We start from the raw sequence: 19,215 nt of genomic DNA, 5'->3' as shown, positions 1-19,215 counted from the left end.
GTCGTTATTGTAAATAAGAATTTGTTCTTACTGTTCTTAACTGACTTGGCTAGTTAAATAAAAGTTTACCGTGGTTCTTCCTTTAAAAGTTACCAGCTTATGCCGCGACCGTTATTGGTAGATGGTGGCATTCTGTCATTGCACCACACTATCACAAGGGGGAATTAGAACGCTGATCTTATCTCTCATTGAGATAACATCTCTTTTCCAAGAGAGACCTGGTCCAATAGCAGCAGGGGGAACAATGTTTCAGAAAAAACAACTTACATACACTAACTATACATCAATCAAGTGTTTAAACTTCACCAACGAAACTAGATCATAAACTTTTTAAATGTTCAGGAGAGAATTCCAGGACCATGGAGCTAAGTAACTAAAACTATTGCTACAATGACCTGTTCAAATCTTTAGTACTGTTAGAAGCAAATGAGAATGGGACCGTAATTGATATTTATTTACCGAACTGACTAAAAAATAACAGAGATAAAATGGCATTTCACCCAATATGGCCTAATAATTCAGTGTATACCAGTGTTTAAGCCTACGCAAGGTCAATGACGACCAGCCAACAGCGCTGTAGAGATCACAATGATGTGTTAGAAGTTTTTGATTTGTAATGAACCTGAGGGTTGCATGATACACTGAATCAAGTGCTCTCAGGGTAGTGGTTGAGGCCTGCATATATATAACATAACTAAAATCTAAAACCGACAGTAATGTACATCGTACCAGCTCCTTCCTGACCTCAAAAGAAAAACAAGCCTTATGCCGGTAATAAAAACCTATTCTCAGCTTGAGCTTCCTTATCAAGTTCTCTACATGCACAGTGAAGCTCAGCTTGTCATCAACCCACACACTCAAATATTTGTACCCTTTAACTTGCTCTATAGTATGTCCAGCCAATGTAGCAATGACATTTGAAAATATTTTAAAATACCATGCATTTTTACAAAATGTAGAACCATGTTAAATGCTCTTTGGTCATTTTCAAAAGCTTAAGATAAACTAATACCACTTGAATAAAAAACAGTATCATCTGCATAAAAATGAACATTTGCTGTTTCAATAAGATCCTCAATGTTGTTGATATACAAAATGAACAACAGTGGGCCCAAAATAGAACCTTGCGGAACACCTGAGCACACCTCTATGGACTCAGATTTACAACCATCCGCCATTACACATTGTGTACGATTTGATAGGTAATTTATAAACCAGTCTAGAGCATGACCAGTAATTCCACAATATTTTAACCTTTGCTCTAACACAGCATGGTCCACGGTGTCAAAAGCCTCCGACAAATCAATAAAGGCAGACTCACAATGTAACTTATTATCAAGAGCACAGTGGATGCCATTTAAAACCTTCAATGATGCTGAAACAGTGCTGTGGCCAGACCTAAAACGTGATTGCATTCCATTTAAGATCTTGTTTTCTTGGAGGTAGGCCTTTAGCTGCCTACTAACTAAGGACTCCAGTACCTTAGACAGTATGGACAATTTTGATATGGGTTGATAGTTGTCAAGTAGCGAAGGATCTCCACCTTTCAGGAGAGGCAGTACAAAAGCAGATTTCCATAACTTGGGGATTTCCTTAACATCTTGCGTGAGGTTAAAAATACATGTAAATGGGGAGCAATGATGTCTGCAGCTAGGTGTAGGAGGCGGGGGTCTAGTTCATCATGGCCAGGGATGTATTTTCCCTCAATTTATTCCATGGCTACACACTTCTGAAACTGAGAAGGATGAAAATGAGAACCTAGTGAAAGAGTGCACAGGGGTGTCAGGTAAATTCATAGGGGGCTCAATTATACCTTTTGACATTTTCAAATAAACTGCCTTCATCTAAAACAAATGCTGATTTCAAGGCTTTCAGAATGGAGGTTCTCTCAGTTACAATCTGTGTGTCTACCAACAATTGTTTGGGAAACTGTGTATCTTTTTTGCACTCCAAACCTTTCACTACTTGCCGGAATTTGGATGGATTATTTAAATTATGTGAAGTAGATTTCAGGGAGTGGTCTGCTTTCAATTTACAGATCATAGCAACACTCATATTTCAAAGACATTTAAAAGCCATCCAATCATCTGCCAAACCAGTCCCTCTTGCTTTAGCCTACATAGCATTTCGTTCCCTTATGATTTTTGTAAATTCCTTAGTTCCTTAGTGATCTAACGGTAGTCTAAACTGTGGCTATTAATGGAGGTGTTTTCTGTCTGAGAATCTCTTCTCTGGCACTAGTCATGCATCAGGCAACAACAACAAAAACTGTCGGTGGTCCTGGAGTTAAGAGAAAACTTTGGTAAATACAATGGGGGAATTACACTTGACATTAGTAAGAATGTCTCACCCACTGTTCAAGAATTGCCTTCATTCAGATTACAACCGCTCACTTTTGGTTATTAAGTTAACAAGCTATAAAAGTTGGTCGCAATTTCGGTTAAATCCACCAGAAAAGACAGAACAAATAACACAACAAAGTTTGTAATTAAACTCAAATATATAATATTTAAAAATAACTTTATCAATCGGAACCTTTATCAAGTGGAAGGGGGAAAATGTAAGGAACTTGTCTGTCGGCCCCGCATTAAGGACCAAAATTGGTCAAATAAAATTGTGATAAATAAAAATATATACCAGTTTCATTTCAGAACCCAAAAATTGACAGCTGTACCATATAGATTGCAAAATAGTTGGGAAGAGATTTTCAATGTACTGACTCCATGGCACATGGTTTATGAATTGACACACAATGTTGAGTTTATTATAACCTACAGCAGGCCTTAAACCTATGGGTTTAACCTTCTGAATTAATGATTATATTGAAGATAGAAGACGCCTCTTAATGAGTTCCGAGAGCCAATCTGTTATCCAATGATTACTACATTTAATTATTATTATCCCTAAATTATAATTATATAAAAGCCCCTTAGATATTCTGTGTTTTTATTTACAGTAGAGATGGACAGCTGGAGGCATTTTGTTTTCAAAAGCGTATCAGGCAATAAATTCTACAAACAACATTTCCATGATGGGCTATTAGAAGGACAATAGACTCTTCATACCTCCATTTATTTACATTGTCTAATAGCTCTGCCAGGTGTAAAACTCCCCCAAATTGCAATGTACTCTAAAATGTTACATTTTTAACACCAAACCTCATGCAACTGCAAAATGTCAGATCTGTCATGTTGTGTCTTGTTTCTGTCCTTTCCCTTCACCCTGTCTCCCTCTGCTGGTCGTTATTAGGTTACCTTTTCTCCCCCTCTTTCCCCCAGCTGTTCCTTGTCTCCTCCTAACTACCTCGTCACCCCTTTTCCCACCTGTTCCCTTTTTCCCTCTGATTAGTCCTCTATATCTCTCTCTGTTTTTGTTTCTGTCTTTGTCGGATTCTTGTTTGTGTTATTCATGCCTGAACCAGACTATCGTCATGTTTGCTGCAACCTTGTCCTGTCCTGTCGGAATCTGCCGGTCCATCTGAGCCTACGTATGTTTTGTTATTAAAGAAGCTCTGTTTACGTTAATTCGCTTTTGGGTCCTCATTCACGCACCGTAACAGAAGAATCCGACCAAGAATGGACCCAGCGACTTCGGATCCTCTCCACTCAGCCGTCGAGATCCAGGGAGCGATGCTAGGCAGACACGAGCAGGAATTGTCTGCTGCTCGACATGCCGTTGAGACCCTGGCCACCCAAGTCTCCAACCTCACAGAACAGGTTCACCATCTCCGCCTCGATCCACCGGCCACTTCCAGGGCTTTCGAATCTCCGGAGCCCAGAATCAATAACCCGCCGTGTTACTCTGGGGAGCCCACTGAATGCCGCTCGTTCCTCACCCAGTGTGATATTGTGTTTTCTCTCCAGCCCAACACTTACTCCAGGAGCACTGCTCGTATCGCCTACGTCATATCTCTCCTTACTGGACGGGCTCGTGAGTGGGGCACGGCAATCTGGGAGGCAAGGGCTGAGTGTACTAACCAGTATCAGGACTTTAAGGAGGAGATGATACGGGTTTTTGATCGATCTGTTTTTGGGGAGGAGGCTTCCAGGGCCCTGTCTTCCCTATGTCAAGGTAATCGATCCATAACAGACTACTCTATTGAGTTTCGCACTCTTGCTGCCTCCAGTGGCTGGAACGAGCCGGCTTTGCTCGCTCGTTTTCTGGAGGGTCTCCGCGCAGAGGTAAAGGATGAGATTCTCTCCCGGGAGGTTCCTTCCAGCGTGGATTCCTTGATTGAACTCGCTATTCGCATTGAGCGACGGGTTGATCTTCGTCACCGAGCTCGTGGAAAGGAGCTTGCGTTCTCCGTTGCCCCCCTCTCCGCATCACTACCATCTTCCTCTGCCGGCTCGGGTGCTGAGCCTATGCAGCTGGGAGGTATCCGCATCTCGACTAAAGAGAGGGAACGGAGAATCACCAACCGCCTCTGTCTCTATTGCGGTTCCGCCGGTCATTTTGTCACTTCATGTCCAGTAAAAGCCAGAGCTCATCAGTAAGCGGAGGGCTACTGGTGAGCGCTACTACTCCTGTCTCTCCTTCAAGATCCTGCACTACCTTGTCGGTCCATCTACGCTGGACCGGTTCGTCAGCTTCCTGCAGTGCCTTAATAGACTCTGGGGCGGAGGGCTGTTTTATGGACGAGACCTGGGCTCGGGAACATGACATTCCTCTCAGACAGTTAAGGGAGCCCACGGCCTTGTTCGCCTTGGATGGTAGTCCTCTCCCCAGGATTCAGCGTGAGACGCTACCTTTAACCCTCACTGTCTCTGGTAATCATAGCGAAACCATTTCTTTTTAAATTTTTCGTTCACCTTTTACACCTGTTGTTTTGGGCCATCCCTGGCTAGTTTGTCATAATCCTTCTATTAATTGGTCTAGTAATTCTATCCTCTCCTGGAACGTCTCTTGTCATGTGAAATGTTTAATGTCTGCTATCCCTCCTGTTTCCTCTGTCTCTTCTTCACAGGAGGAGCCTGGTGATTTGACAGGGGTGCCGGAGGAATATCACGATCTGCGCACGGTGTTCAGTCGGTCCAGGGCCACCTCTCTTCCTCCACACCGGTCGTATGATTGTAGTATTGATCTCCTTCCGGGAACCACTCCCCCCCGGGGTAGACTATACTCTCTGTCGGCTCCCGAACGTAAGGCTCTCGAAGATTATTTGTCTGTAGCTCTTGCCGCCGGTACCATAGTCCCCTCCTCCTCTCCCGCCGGAGCGGGGTTTTTTTTTGTTAAGAAGAAGGACGGGTCCCTGCGCCCCTGCATAGATTATCGAGGGCTGAATGACATAACAGTGAAGAATCGTTATCCGCTTCCTCTTATGTCTTCAGCCTTCGAGATCCTGCAGGGAGCCAGGTTTTTCACTAAGTTGGACCTTCGTAACGCTTACCATCTCGTGCGCATCAGGGAGGGGGACGAGTGAAAGACGGCGTTTAACACTCCGTTAGGGCACTTTGAATACCGGGTTCTTCCTTTCGGCCTCGCTAACGCTCCAGCTGTCTTTCAGGCATTAGTCAATGATGTCCTGAGAGACATGCTGAACATCTTTGTTTTCATTTACCTTGACGATATCCTGATTTTTTCACCGTCACTCCAGATTCATGTTCAGCACGTTCGACGTGTCCTCCAGCGCCTTTTAGAGAATTGTCTTTTTGTGAAGGCTGAGAAGTGCACTTTTCATGCCTCCTCCGTCACATTTCTCGGTTCTGTTATTTCCGCTGAAGGCATTAAGATGGATCCCGCTAAGGTCCAGGCTGTCATTGATTGGCCCGTCCCTAAGTCACGCGTCGAGCTGCAGCGCTTTCTCGGCTTCGCGAACTTCTATCGTCGTTTCATCCGTAATTTCGGTCAGGTGGCAGCTCCTCTCACAGCCCTTACTTCTGTCAAGACGTGCTTTAAGTGGTCCGTTTCCGCCCAGGGAGCTTTTGATCTCCTCAAGAATCGTTTTACATCCGCTCCTATCCTTGTTACACCTGACGTCTCTAGACAGTTCGTGGTCGAGGTTGACGCGTCAGAGGTGGGCGTGGGAGCCATTCTTTCTCAGCGCTCCCTCTCTGACGACAAGGTCCACCCTTGCGCGTATTTTTCTCATCGCCTGTCGCCGTCGGAACGTAACTATGATGTGGGAAACCGCGAACTGCTCGCCATCCGCTTAGCCCTAGGCGAATGGCGACAGTGGTTGGAGGGGGCGACCGTTCCTTTTGTCGTTTGGACTGACCATAGGAACCTTGAGTACATCCGTTCTGCCAAACGACTTAATGCGCGTCAGGCGCGCTGGGCGCTGTTTTTCGCTCGTTTCGAGTTCGTGATTTCTTATCGTCCGGGCTCTAAGAACACCAAGCCTGATGCTTTATCTCGTCTCTTCAGTTCTTCAGTAGCCTCCACTGACCCCGAGGGGATTCTCCCTGAGGGGCGTGTTGTCGGGTTGACTGTCTGGGGAATTGAGAGGCAGGTAAAGCAAGCACTCACTCAAACTCCGTCGCCGCGCGCTTGTCCCAGGAACCTTCTTTTCGTTCCCGTTCCTACTCGTCTGGCCGTTCTTCAGTGGGCTCACTCTGCCAAGTTAGCCGGCCACCCTGGCGTTCGGGGTACGCTTGCTTCCATTCGCCAGCGTTTTTGGTGGCCCACCCGGGAGCATGACACGCGTCGCTTCGTGGCTGCTTGTTCGGTCTGCGCGCAGACTAAGTCCGGTAACTCCCCTCCTGCCGGCCGTCTCAGGCCGCTTCCCATTCCCTCTCGACCGTGGTCTCACATCGCCTTAGATTTTGTCACCGGACTGCCTTCGTCAGCGGGGAAGACTGTTATTCTTACGGTTGTCGACAGGTTCTCTAAGGCAGCTCATTTTATTCCCCTTGCTAAGCTTCCTTCTGCTAAAGAGACGGCACAAATCATCATCGAGAATGTTTTCAGAATTCATGGCCTTCCGTCAGACGTCGTTTCGGACAGAGGTCCGCAATTCACGTCTCAATTTTGGAGGGAGTTTTGCCGTTTGATTGGGGCTTCCGTCAGTCTCTCTTCCGGCTTTCACCCCCAGTCTAACGGTCAAGCAGAACGGGCCAATCAGACTATTGGTCGCATCTTACGCAGTCTTTCTTTTCGCAACCCTGCGTCTTGGTCAGAACAGCTCCCCTGGGCAGAATACGCCCACAACTCACTTCCTTCGTCTGCGACCGGGCTATCTCCTTTTCAGAGTAGCCTCGGGTACCAGCCTCCGCTGTTCTCATCTCAGTTCGCCGAGTCCAGCGTCCCCTCTGCTCAGGCTTTTGTCCAACGTTGCGAGCGCACCTGGAAGAGGGTCAGGTCTGCACTTTGCCGTTATAGGGCGCAGACTGTGAGGGCTGCTAATAAGCGTAGAACTAAGAGTCCTAGATATTGTCGCGGTCAGAGAGTTTGGCTCTCCACTCAGAACCTTCCCCTTAAGACCGCTTCTCGCAAGTTGACCCCGCGGTTCATTGGTCCGTTCCGTATTTCCCAGATCATTAATCCTGTCGCTGTTCGACTTCTTCTTCCGCGATATCTTCGTCGCGTCCACCCGGTCTTCCATGTCTCCTGTGTCAAGCCCGTTCTTCGCGCCCCCGCTCGTCTTCCCCCCCCCCCCATCCTTGTCGAGGGCGCACCCATCTACAGGGTCCGTAGGATTTTGGACATGCGTCCTCGGGGCCGTGGTCATCAGTACCTAGTAGATTGGGAGGGGTACGGTCCTGAGGAGAGGAGTTGGGTTCCCTCTCGGGACGTGCTGGACCGTGCGCTGATCGATGATTTCCTCCGTTGCCGCCAGGTTTCCTCCTCGAGTGCGCCAGGAGGCGCTCGGTGAGTGGGGGGGTACTGTCATGTATTGTCATGTTGTGTCTTGTTTCTGTCCTTTCCCTTCACCCTGTCTCCCTCTGCTGGTCGTTATTAGGTTACCTTTTCTCCCCCTCTTTCCCCCAGCTGTTCCTTGTCTCCTCCTAACTACCTCGTCACCCCTTTTCCCACCTGTTCCCTTTTTCCCTCTGATTAGTCCTCTATATCTCTCTCTGTTTTTGTTTCTGTCTTTGTCGGATTCTTGTTTGTGTTATTCATGCCTGAACCAGACTATCGTCATGTTTGCTGCAACCTTGTCCTGTCCTGTCGGAATCTGCCGGTCCATCTGAGCCTACGTATGTTTTGTTATTAAAGAAGCTCTGTTTACGTTAATTCACTTTTGGGTCCTCATTCACGCACCGTAACAAGATCAAGCATATACTGTACAGTATTTATGCATTCGTTAATTAAATAATAATAAAAATACTCTTTCAAAATACAGATGTTTATTTCAACTATCAGCAGGACAATAGGGAATAAATATCACTGAATGACAGAGCATGGGGACTGGTCTTGATAAATCAATCATATTTGTATATGGATATGTAAGGATTATTTTGCTCTTCACTTGCAGTCACTTAGTAGTTTAGACCTACTGGTCCTGTTGTACAGCGTCATATTTTCCTAACTGAAACCATTAATTAAATCGCTTTAGCCATGATTGTAAAATTAATCAAGGCTCCCTTTGTTATTTAATTTTATAATTAAAATGCTTGACTATATTTAAAGACATGGATTACTTGTATTCTGTGTGATTGATTGATGTACTGTATATTTAAGTAGGCCTTTATTCCAATAAGTAAGTTACACTAACACAGCTACAGTAAGAAATGCATTTTTGTTTTCTTGGAATAGAAACACGTTGTACAGTGCCATATTTTCCTAACGGAAACCCTTAGGCTTACAGTACATCGGTTACAGTAAGATATGCATTTTAGTTTTTTCTTGGAATAGAAAAAACATAATATTTATCAAATGAATTAAGCTATATTTCTAAAAATCTAGTCTGTTCTATTCAAGGCACCCTTTGACTCTTAGGCCTAAAGCTCCAAGACATGTCAATAACTTAGCTTCTCAAAGATGCCCTCTGGTTGAAAAACTATCACTAACTACCATGAATGGCAACAATGGCTAACACTTAAAAACCATGTCATAGAATTTTGTGGCAGCCCGCAAGCTGTGCTGCAGTATGACGCACCTTTTAAAGGAAGAACCACTGTTCAAGTCAATTAAACTGTTAGTTAGCCCCTCTGGGATATTTGGGATGGTAGCGTCCCACCTCGCCAACAGCCAGTGAAAATGCAGGGCGCCAAATTCAAAATAACAGAAATCTCATAATTAAAATTCCTCAAACATACAAGTATTTTACACCATTTTAAAGATCCGGTGATTTTGCAGAGAGCCACATCAATTCACAGAAATACTCATAATAAACATTCCTAAAAGATACAAGTGTTACGCATGGAATTTTAGATCCACTTCTCCTTAATGCAACCGCTGTGTCAGATTTAAACACAACTTTACGTAAAAAGCACACCATGCAATAATCTGAGTATGGCGCTCAGGCACAAAAACAAGCCATACAGATACCCACCATGTTGTGGAGTCAACAGAATTCAGAAATAGCATCATAAATATTCACTTACCTTTGATGATCTTCCTCAGAATCCACTCCCAGGAATCCCAGTTCCACAATACATTTTTGTTTTGTTCGATAAAGTCGATTATTTATGTCCAAATACCTCCTTTTTGTTCACGCTTTCAGTACACAAATCCAAACATTATTGAAGATTTATGGGCAAGTCCAGGTGAAAGTTCAGACGAAAAGTCATATTATAGTTCGTAGAAACATGTCAAACGAAGTATAGAATCAATCTTTAGGATGTTTTTATCATAAATGTTCAATAATGTTTCAACCGGAGAATTCCTTTCTCTGTAGAAATGCAATGGAACGCAGCTAACTAGCATGAGACTGAGCTCATGGCACTCTGCCAGACCCCTGACTCAAACAGCTTTCAATCCCCCCTCCTTCACAGTAGAAGCCTCAAACAAGGTTCTAAAGACTGTTGACATCTAGTGGAAAGCCTTAGAAAGTGCAATATAACCCCATAGACACTGTATATTCGATAGGCAATGACTTGAAAAACTACAAAACTCAGATTTCCCACTCCCGGTTTGGATTTTTTTCTCAGGTTTTTGCCTGCCAAATGAGTTATGTTATACTCACAGACATCATTCAAACAGTTTTAGAAACTCCAGAGTGTTTTCTATCCAAATCTACTAATTACATGCATATTCTAGCTTTTAGAGGCCTGAGTAGCAGGCAGTTTATTCTGGGCACCTTTTTATCCAAGCTACTCAATACTGCCCCCCAGTCCCAAAGAAGTTAAACCCAGTACATGTCTATTAGACTGTTAGTTGAACCCAGTACATGTCTATTAAACTGTTAGTTAAACCCAGCGGCGTACCACTGGGCTCTGTACTCTTATCAATGTGTTCAGCCAATACTCTTTACTCTTATCAATGAGTGTGCTTACCCAGTTTGAGGCTGCAGGTCCTGGTGTGTGTGTCCAGGGGGTGTTTGGCATAACAGGTGTAGGCCTGTCCATTCTGGGTGGAGTTAGAACGAAGTACCAGGATCTTGGAAGTCTCCACTTCTTGGCCCCTCCCCTCTTCTTTAGGCACCTCCCACCACACCACAGCCCTGGGAGACCCACCTACAAGAAGAGTATTATTATTATTATATGTATTGTTGTTGTGGTGGTTGTTGTGACTGTTACTTTGTTGTGGTTACCTTCCCAGGAGCAGGACAGCAGCAGGTACTGGTTCATCCCGGTGGCATAAGCAGAACACACTGGCTCACCATAAGGAGACCCTGAGAGAGATATATATATATTTAATAACTGGGTGGTTCTAGCCCTGAATACTGATTGATGACAGCCGTGGTATACTGTATACCACGAGTATGACAAAACATGTATTTTTACTGCTCAAATTACTTTGGTAACCAGTAGGGGGTTTGTTGTATATGGCCAATATACCACGGCTAAGGGCAGTTCTTTGCACAACGCAACGTGGAGTGCCTGGATATATTGGCCATATACCACACCCCCTCGTGCCTTATTGCTTAAATATATTAGGGGCAGCTGTGTGTGTGATGTACAGGCCAGTGTTGTACAGCGGTTTGTGATGTTCAGCGGTGTGTGATGTACAGGCAAGTGCGGTGCAGTGTGACGCAAGGTTTTTATAGTAAACTAAAATAAATCATGAAAAAACTATTGAGTAAACTGAGATAAGATAAAACGAGATGCTTCAGGATTTTGGCAGTGAAGCCCTTTATCTACTTCCCTAGAGTCAGATTAACTCATGGATACCATTTGTATGTCTTTTTGTGCAGTTTGAAGTCTAACTAGCATTAGAGCAATTGCTAACAAGCGTTAGCTCAATGACTGTAAGTCTATAGTAACTGCTAACATGCTAGTAGATACCATAGACTTCCAGTCATTGTGCTAACGCTAGTTAGCATTGGCTTATAAACTACCTCTTACATTACTTTATACTGGATGCAGAGACATAAAAATGGTGTCCATGAGTTCATCCGACTCAGGGGAAGTCATTGTCAAAATCCTGAAGTATCCCTTTAATAAACCCGTTTGAAAAAAAAACTATACTGAAACTGAAATTAGTATATAATATAATTATCAACTGAAATGATCTGACTCCAAAATGAACAAAATGTCAATAAAAAACATCATGACTTAACAGTTTAATTTTTATTTTATCACACACATGCGTACACACACACACACACACACACACACACACACACACACACACACACACACACACACACACACGGTAACATATGCGCTATACACACACATACACATGGATTTTGTACTGTAGATATGTGGTAGTGGTAGAGTAGGGGCCTGAGGGCATGCTGTGTTGTGAAATCTGCTGTGTGCTGCACCGACCAAGCAATTGTAGCGTAGTCTACTCTTGATGCAGAAACGAGAGACCACATGTGGCTGTTTAATAACAATCTCTAAATATTTAGGCAAGGAAGTATTTCTGGTTGGTCTCAGGGAATGTAAAATAGTTAGGATGGGAGTCTTTTCAAAATGGGATTGAGTGAAGTAGAAGCAACGATGTTGAATGAGCAATTAATGAGCATGGAGAGCCTCACAAGTTTTAAGAAATGACCTCAGGCCTGTGTCTTTCACTCTAAATGACCTTAGGCCTGTGTCTTTCACTCCAAATGACCTGAGGCCTGTGTCGTTCACTCCAAATGACCTCAGGCATGTGTCTTTCACTCCAAATGACCTGAGGCCTGTGTCTATCACTCCAAATGACCTGAGGCCTGTGTCGTTCACTCCAAATGACCTCAGGCCTGTGTCTTTCACTCCAAATGACCTGAGGCCTGTGTCTATCACTCCAAATGACCTGAGGCCTGTGTCTTTCACTCCAATATGGCTATTTTACTTACTTTTGCAGCTCTTCATCAGAGCCTTTATTTAACTAGGCAAGTCAGTTAAGAATAAATTCTTATTTACAATGACGGCTTACCAAAAGGCAAAAGGCCTCCTGCGGAGACGGAGACTGGGATTTAAAAAAATATAGGACAAAACACACATCACGACAAGAGAGACACCACAACACTACATAAAGAGAGACCTAATACAACAACATAGCATGGCAGCAACACAACATGGCAGCAGCACAACATGGTAGCAACATGGTAGCAGTAGTATCTCATCTTTACAGGCCTCTCTCTTGGTACAAACATTATTGGGCACAGACAACAGCACAAAGGGCAAGAAGGTAGAGACAACAAAATATCACGCCAAGTAGCCACAACTGTCAGGAAGAGTGTCCATGATTGAGTCTTTGAATGAAGAGATGGATATAAAACTGTCCAGTTTGAGTGTTTTTTGCAGCCTGAAAGGATTTGAGAAATATGATTGGTTGACTCTCGGCCTATGACACTGGCCTATGTCTCATATTGCGCTGCGTTGTTCAGATATCAGATTTGAACAACGATTTGAGTGTTTAACACCACCAGGAGGTAGGCTACCACATCCTTATGATACATTTTCATAAGCACAACGTGACTGCAAGAGACAATGTCTGATTGAAATACGGGACAAATCAACCTTTTTTTAATGAAATTAGTGGTGTTTGAATTTGTTGATGAAATGCAAGACATGATTGTTTGGTTGAAGGACAAAGGACCAAAATGAAGGACTGTCTCGCACAGTCCAGGACATTTGGTCACCCTCGGCCCCTTGGAGAGAGACCAGCACCACCCTACACCACCAGGCCCCATCCAGAGAGACCAGGACCACCCTGCACCACCAGTCTCCATCCAGAGAGACCAGCACCACCTTGCACCACCAGGCCCCACCCAGAGAGACCAGCACCACCCTACACCACCAGGCCCCATCCAGAGTGACCAGCACCACCCTGCACCACCAGGCCCAATCCAGAGAGACCAGCACCACCCTACACCACCAGGCCCCATCCAGAGAGACCAGCACCACCCTGCACCACCAGGCCCCATACAGAGAGACCAGAACCACCCAGCACCACCAGGCCCCATCTAGAGAGACCAGCACCACCCTACACCACCAGGCCCCATCCAGAGAGACCAGCACCACCCTACACCACCAGGCCCCATCCAGAGTGACCAGCACCACCCTGCACCACCAGGCCCCATCCAGAGTGACCAGCACCACCCTGCACTACCAGGCCCCATCCAGAGTGACCAGCACCACCCTGCACCACCAGGCCCCATCCAGAGTGACCAGCACCACCCTGCACTACCAGGCCCCATCCAGAGAGACCAGCACCACCCTACACCACCAGGCCCCATCCAGAGAGACCAGCACCACCCTGCACCACCAGGCCCCATCTAGAGAGACCATCTCTACCCTACACCACCAGGCTCCATCCAGAGAGACCAGCACCACCCTACAATATTGAGCCCCTCCCAGAGAGACCTGGTCCACCCTACAACATCATGCCCCTTCCAGAGTGGATAGCACGGCAGCCAAGCTAAACCAGATTTTATTTTATTTCTGTATTTTTATTTATTTCACCTTTATTTAACCAGGTAGGCAAGTTGAGAACAAGTTCTCATTTACATTTGCTACCTGGCCAAGATAAAGCAAAGCAGTTCGACACATACAACGACACAGAGTTACACATGGAGTAAAACAAACATACAGTCAATAATACAGTAGAAACAAGTCTATATACCATGTGAGCAAATGAGGTGAGATAAGGGAGGTAAAGGCAAAATAAAGGCCACGGTGGCAAAGTAATACAATATAGCAAGTAAAACACTGGAATAGTAGATTTGCAGTGGAATAAAGTGCAAAGTAGAAATAAAAATAATGGGGTGCAAAGGAGCTAAATAAATAAATACAATAAATACAGTAGGGAAAGAGGTAGTTGTTTGGGCTAAATTATAGGTGGGCTATGTACAGGTGCAGTAATCTGTGAGCTGCTCTGACAGCTGGGCTTAAATAGATAAAGCAGATAAGGCATATGCTGAACATAATCTGCTCAAAAATACATACATTTCTTCTTTGTATTATTAGAAATCATTATGAGTTCAATTTTAGATAAGCTACCCGGGAAAGAGTTAAAGTTAGCTCATATAAATATATATAGCCTCAGAGTCCATGAGATTAGTAATGTGCTAATCTTAGATAATATTAATGTATTAGCCATTTCTGAGACTCACTTAGACAGCACATTTGATTATACTGCAGTAAGAATAGAAGGATGTTACATCTATAGAAAAGACAGGAATGTCTACGGGGGAGGTGTTGCTGTTTCCAGCTCTGGAAAAAATTAAGAGACCACAGCAAAACGATCCGTTTCTATGGTTTTGCTATTTATAGGTATGTGTTTGGGTAAAATTAACTTTTTTGTTTTATTCTATAAACTACTGACAACATTTCTCCCAAATTCCAAATTAAAATATTGTCATTTAGAGCATTTATTTGCAGAAAACGACAACTGGTCAAAATAACAAAAAAGTGTTGTCAGACCTTGAATAATGCAAAGAAAATAAGTGTATATTCATTTTTAAGCAACACAATTACTAATGTTTTAACTTAGTAAAAGTTCAGAAATCAATATTTGGTGGAATAAGCCTGATTTTGAATCACAGCTTTCATGCGTCTTGGCATGCGCCATCTTGCTTGAATCCAAGATGGCGTAGCAGTCGGACGTGTGTTTTGTCTTGTCCCGTTTCCTCGTTTTTTTTCCTTATATATTTGTACATATTTTAATCTCACTTTCCATCTACGGACTGAATATACTCTCATGCAACCCGCCTCACCCAATGTGGTCCAGAGGTCTATTGCTATTATTATAATTTAGAACCGGAACCCCAATCAGAAGCTAGCCAGCTAACTAGCTACTAGCTAGTAGTCAGTTAACCACTGCTAGTGGTCTTCAAAGTTAACTCGGACACCAGCCAGCCTCAGCTTGGTCAATACCTGCCAGCCCACACAGCGCGATATCAACCCAGACATATCAGACTGCTTTTTTCTCTATCACATCTCCGGATTCCTACCTCAAGCTCTGGACCTATACACCGGATCATTGCAGCTAGCTAGCTGTATTCTGAGTGGCTACTCCTGGCTAACGCCTCTGTCCCAAAGCAAGCACCAGTTAGCCTTGAGCTAGTCTCGAGCTAGGCCTATCTCCCGGCTAGCCGAAGAGGTCTACCAGCTAATTCTTGGGCTACTGTCGTGTCTTTGGCTATGCCGGATTAAGTGATATGACATGCTATTCTATAAAATAATTTCTCCATAATTAATATTACCTGATTGAGCTAATCATGTAAATGTAATTAACTAGAGAGTCGGGGCACCACAAAATAATATTTATAGAGCTGTTATCTTCCGAATAAACTCTTAAAGACCTAGTAATATTTTACATCTATAGCAGTCAATATTAATCGTCACCTTAATTCAGTCTCATCTGAAAGTTGTACATTCTTGGTTATCTGCACGAACCCTGGCTAACAAGTTGAATCAACAATACAAAATTGTGTTTAATTATTTATTTACTAAATACCTAACTAATCACACAGAATTACACATACAAAGAATGAATTATACCTCGATTAAAAATGACGTCATAAAGGAAAACGTCCCTAGCGGGTGGAACAGATATGACAGCTTGTTACACAAAAGAACAGGGGCTGGGTTTGAGTGAAAGAGTAGGAAGACTGAGGAACAAAGGGCAAAGCTGTGCTATCGTAAATACATTCTAAATTACCGCCCATTTGGAAAAGGAAAATGCAATAAATATTTACTCTGAGTTGCGCTTCAGTAGGTTGTGGTAGATGGAATGCCGTGTTGCCAAACCGAGTCCTTTGTCCTTTGAAGAATGTCCCTGCTGGTATATTGGATACATTGTAGTAACAACGTTGTGTGGTAGACGATAAACTCTGTCTGTTCCTTCCTAACCTGCGTTTGCAGCTGCTGTTGCTAACTCGACGGCTAGGAGGTAAACATACCTGGCAAACATACCCTCGTAAAACTGATTATCCTACTGATCCTTGACTTCGGCGATGTAATTTACAAAATAGCCTCCAACACTCTACTCAGAAAATTGGATGTAGTCTATCACAGTGCCATCTGTTTTGTCACCAAAGCCCCATCTACTGCCCACCACTGTAACCTGTATACTCTAGTCGGCTGGCCCTCGCTACATATTAGTCGCCAAACCCACTGGCTCCAGGTCATCTATAGGTCTTTGCTAGGTAAAGCTCCGCCTCATCTCAGCTCACTGGTCATCATAGCAACACCCACCAGCAGCACGCGCTCCAGCAGGTGTATTTCATTGGTGATCCACAAAGCCAACACATCTTTTTGCCACCTTTCCTTCCAATTCTCTACTGCCAATGACTGGAACGAATTGCAAAAATCACTGAAGCTGGAGATTTATGTCTCCCTCTCTAACTTTAAGCATCAGCTGTCAGAGCAGCTTACCGATCACTGCAGCTTATCTGTAAATAGCCCATCCAACCAACTAACTACCTCATCCCATACTGTTATTATTATTATTTTTTGCTCTTTTGCATCCCAGTATCGCTACTTGCACATCATCATCTGCACGTCTATCACTCCAGTATTAATGCTAAATAGTAATTATTTTAATTGTAATTCTTTCAACTTTTTAGGCCTTACCTGTCATGTACTGTCATGTTGTGTCTTGTCTCTGTCCTTTCCTTTCACCCTGTCTCCCTCTGCTGGTCGTCTTAGGTTACCTTTTCTCCCCCGCTTCCCCCCAGCTGTTCCTTGTCTCCTCCTAACTACCCATTCACCCCGTTTCCCACCTGTTCCCTTTTTCCCTCTGATTAGGTCCCTATATCTCTCTCTGTTTTTGTTCCTGTCCTTGTCGGATTCTTGTTTGTTGTGTTTCATGCCTGAACCAGACTGTCGTCATGTTTGCTGTAACCTTGTCTTGTCCTGTCGGAATCTGCCGGTCCATCTGAGCCTACCTATGTTTGGTAATTAAAGAAGCTCTGTTTAAGTTAATTCGCTTTTGGGTCCTCATTCACGCACCGTAACAGAAGAATCCGACCAAGAATGGACCCAGCGACTTCGGATCCTCTCCACTCAGCCGTCGGGATCCAGGGAGCGATGCTAGGCAGACACGAGCAGGAAGTGTCTGCTGCTCGACATGCCGTTGAGACCCTGGCCACCCAAGTCTCCAACCTCACAGAACAGGTTCACCATCTCCGCCTCGATCCACCGGCCACTTCCAGGGCTTTCGAATCTCCGGAGCCCAGAATCAATAACCCGCCGTGTTACTCTGGGGAGCCCACTGAATGCCGCTCGTTCCTCACCCAGTGTGATATTGTGTTTTCTCTCCAGCCCAACACTTACTCCAGGAGCACTGCTCGTGTCGCCTACGTCATATCTCTCCTTATTGGACGGGCTCGTGAGTGGGGCACGGCAATCTGGGAGGCAAGGGCTGAGTGTACTAACCAGTATCAGGACTTTAAGGAGGAGATGATACGGGTTTTTGATCGATCTGTTTTTGGGGAGGAGGCTTCCAGGGCCCTGTCTTCCCTATATCAAGGCAATCGATCCATAACAGACTACTCTATTGAGTTTCGCACTCTTGCTGTCTCCAGTGGCTGGAACGAGCCGGCCTTGCTCGCTCGTCTTCTGGAGGGTCTCCGCGCAGAGGTAAAGGATGAGATTCTCTCCCGGGAGGTTCCTTCCAGCGTGGATTCCTTGATTGAACTCGCTATTCGCATTGAGCGACGGGTTGATCTTCGTCACCGAGCTCGTGGAAAGGAGCTTGCGCTCTCCGTTGCCCCCCTCTCCGCATCACTACCATCTTCCTCTGCCGGCTCGGGTGCTGAGCCCATGCAGCTGGGAGGTATCCGCATCTCGACTAAGGAGAGGGAACGGAGAATCACCAACCGCCTCTGTCTCTATTGCGGTTCCGCTGGTCATTTTGTCACTTCATGTCCATTAAAAGGCCAGAGCTCGTCAGTAAGCGGAGGGCTACTGGTGAGCGCTACTACTCCTGTCTCTCCTTCAAGATCCTGCACTACCTTGTCGGTCCATCTACGCTGGACCGGTTCGTCAGCTTCCTGCAGTGCCTTAATAGACTCTGGGGCGGAGGGCTGTTTTATGGACGAGACCTGGGCTCGGGAACATGACATTCCTCTCAGACAGTTAAAGGAGCCCACGGCCTTGTTCGCCCTGGATGGTAGTCCTCTCCCCAGGATTCAGCGTGAGACGCTACCTTTAACCCTCACTGTTTCTGGTAATCATAGCGAAACCATTTCTTTTTTGATTTTTCGTTCACCTTTTACACCTGTTGTTTTGGGCCATCCCTGGCTAGTTTGTCGTAATCCTTCCATTAATTGGTCTAGTAATTCTATCCTCTCCTGGAACGTCTCTTGTCATGTGAAATGTTTAATGTCTGCTATCCCTCCTGTTTCCTCTGTCTCTTCTTCACAGGAGGAGCCTGGTGATTTGACAGGGGTGCCGGAGGAATATCACGATCTGCGCACGGTGTTCAGTCGGTCCAGGGCCACCTCTCTTCCTCCACACCGGTCGTATGATTGTAGTATTGATCTCCTTCCGGGAACCACTCCCCCCCGGGGTAGACTATACTCTCTGTCGGCTCCCGAACGTAAGGCTCTCGAGGATTATTTGTCTGTAGCTCTTGACGCCGGTACCATAGTCCCCTCCTCCTCTCCCGCCGGAGCGGGGTTTTTTTTTGTCAAGAAGAAGGACGGGTCTCTGCGCCCCTGCATAGATTATCGAGGGCTGAATGACATAACAGTTAAGAATCGTTATCCGCTTCCTCTTATGTCCTCAG

General features: G+C 44.9%; 1 protein-coding gene across 1 annotated transcript in view; it reads right to left on the bottom strand.

Annotated features, from left to right (window-relative positions):
• LOC110510299 (V-set and immunoglobulin domain-containing protein 10-like 2) overlaps nt 1-19,215 on the bottom strand; it is a 138,935-nt gene that overhangs the window by 51,623 nt on the left and 68,097 nt on the right. Inside the window, exons 9-10 of the mRNA XM_090226222.1 lie at nt 10,637-10,717; nt 10,380-10,559 (exon numbers count right to left, since the gene is read on the bottom strand). Of these exons, the coding sequence (XP_090082348.1) occupies nt 10,380-10,559; nt 10,637-10,717 (261 nt within the window). The remainder of the gene's footprint in view (nt 1-10,379; nt 10,560-10,636; nt 10,718-19,215) is intronic.

Source organism: Oncorhynchus mykiss, chromosome 29, assembly GCF_057628025.1.
Source record: "Oncorhynchus mykiss isolate SJ-2025 chromosome 29, ASM5762802v1, whole genome shotgun sequence".
Taxonomy (NCBI): Eukaryota; Metazoa; Chordata; class Actinopteri; order Salmoniformes; family Salmonidae; genus Oncorhynchus; species Oncorhynchus mykiss.
Note: the sequence above shows the minus strand (reverse complement) of the source record. Positions and strands in the feature narration are given on the sequence as shown.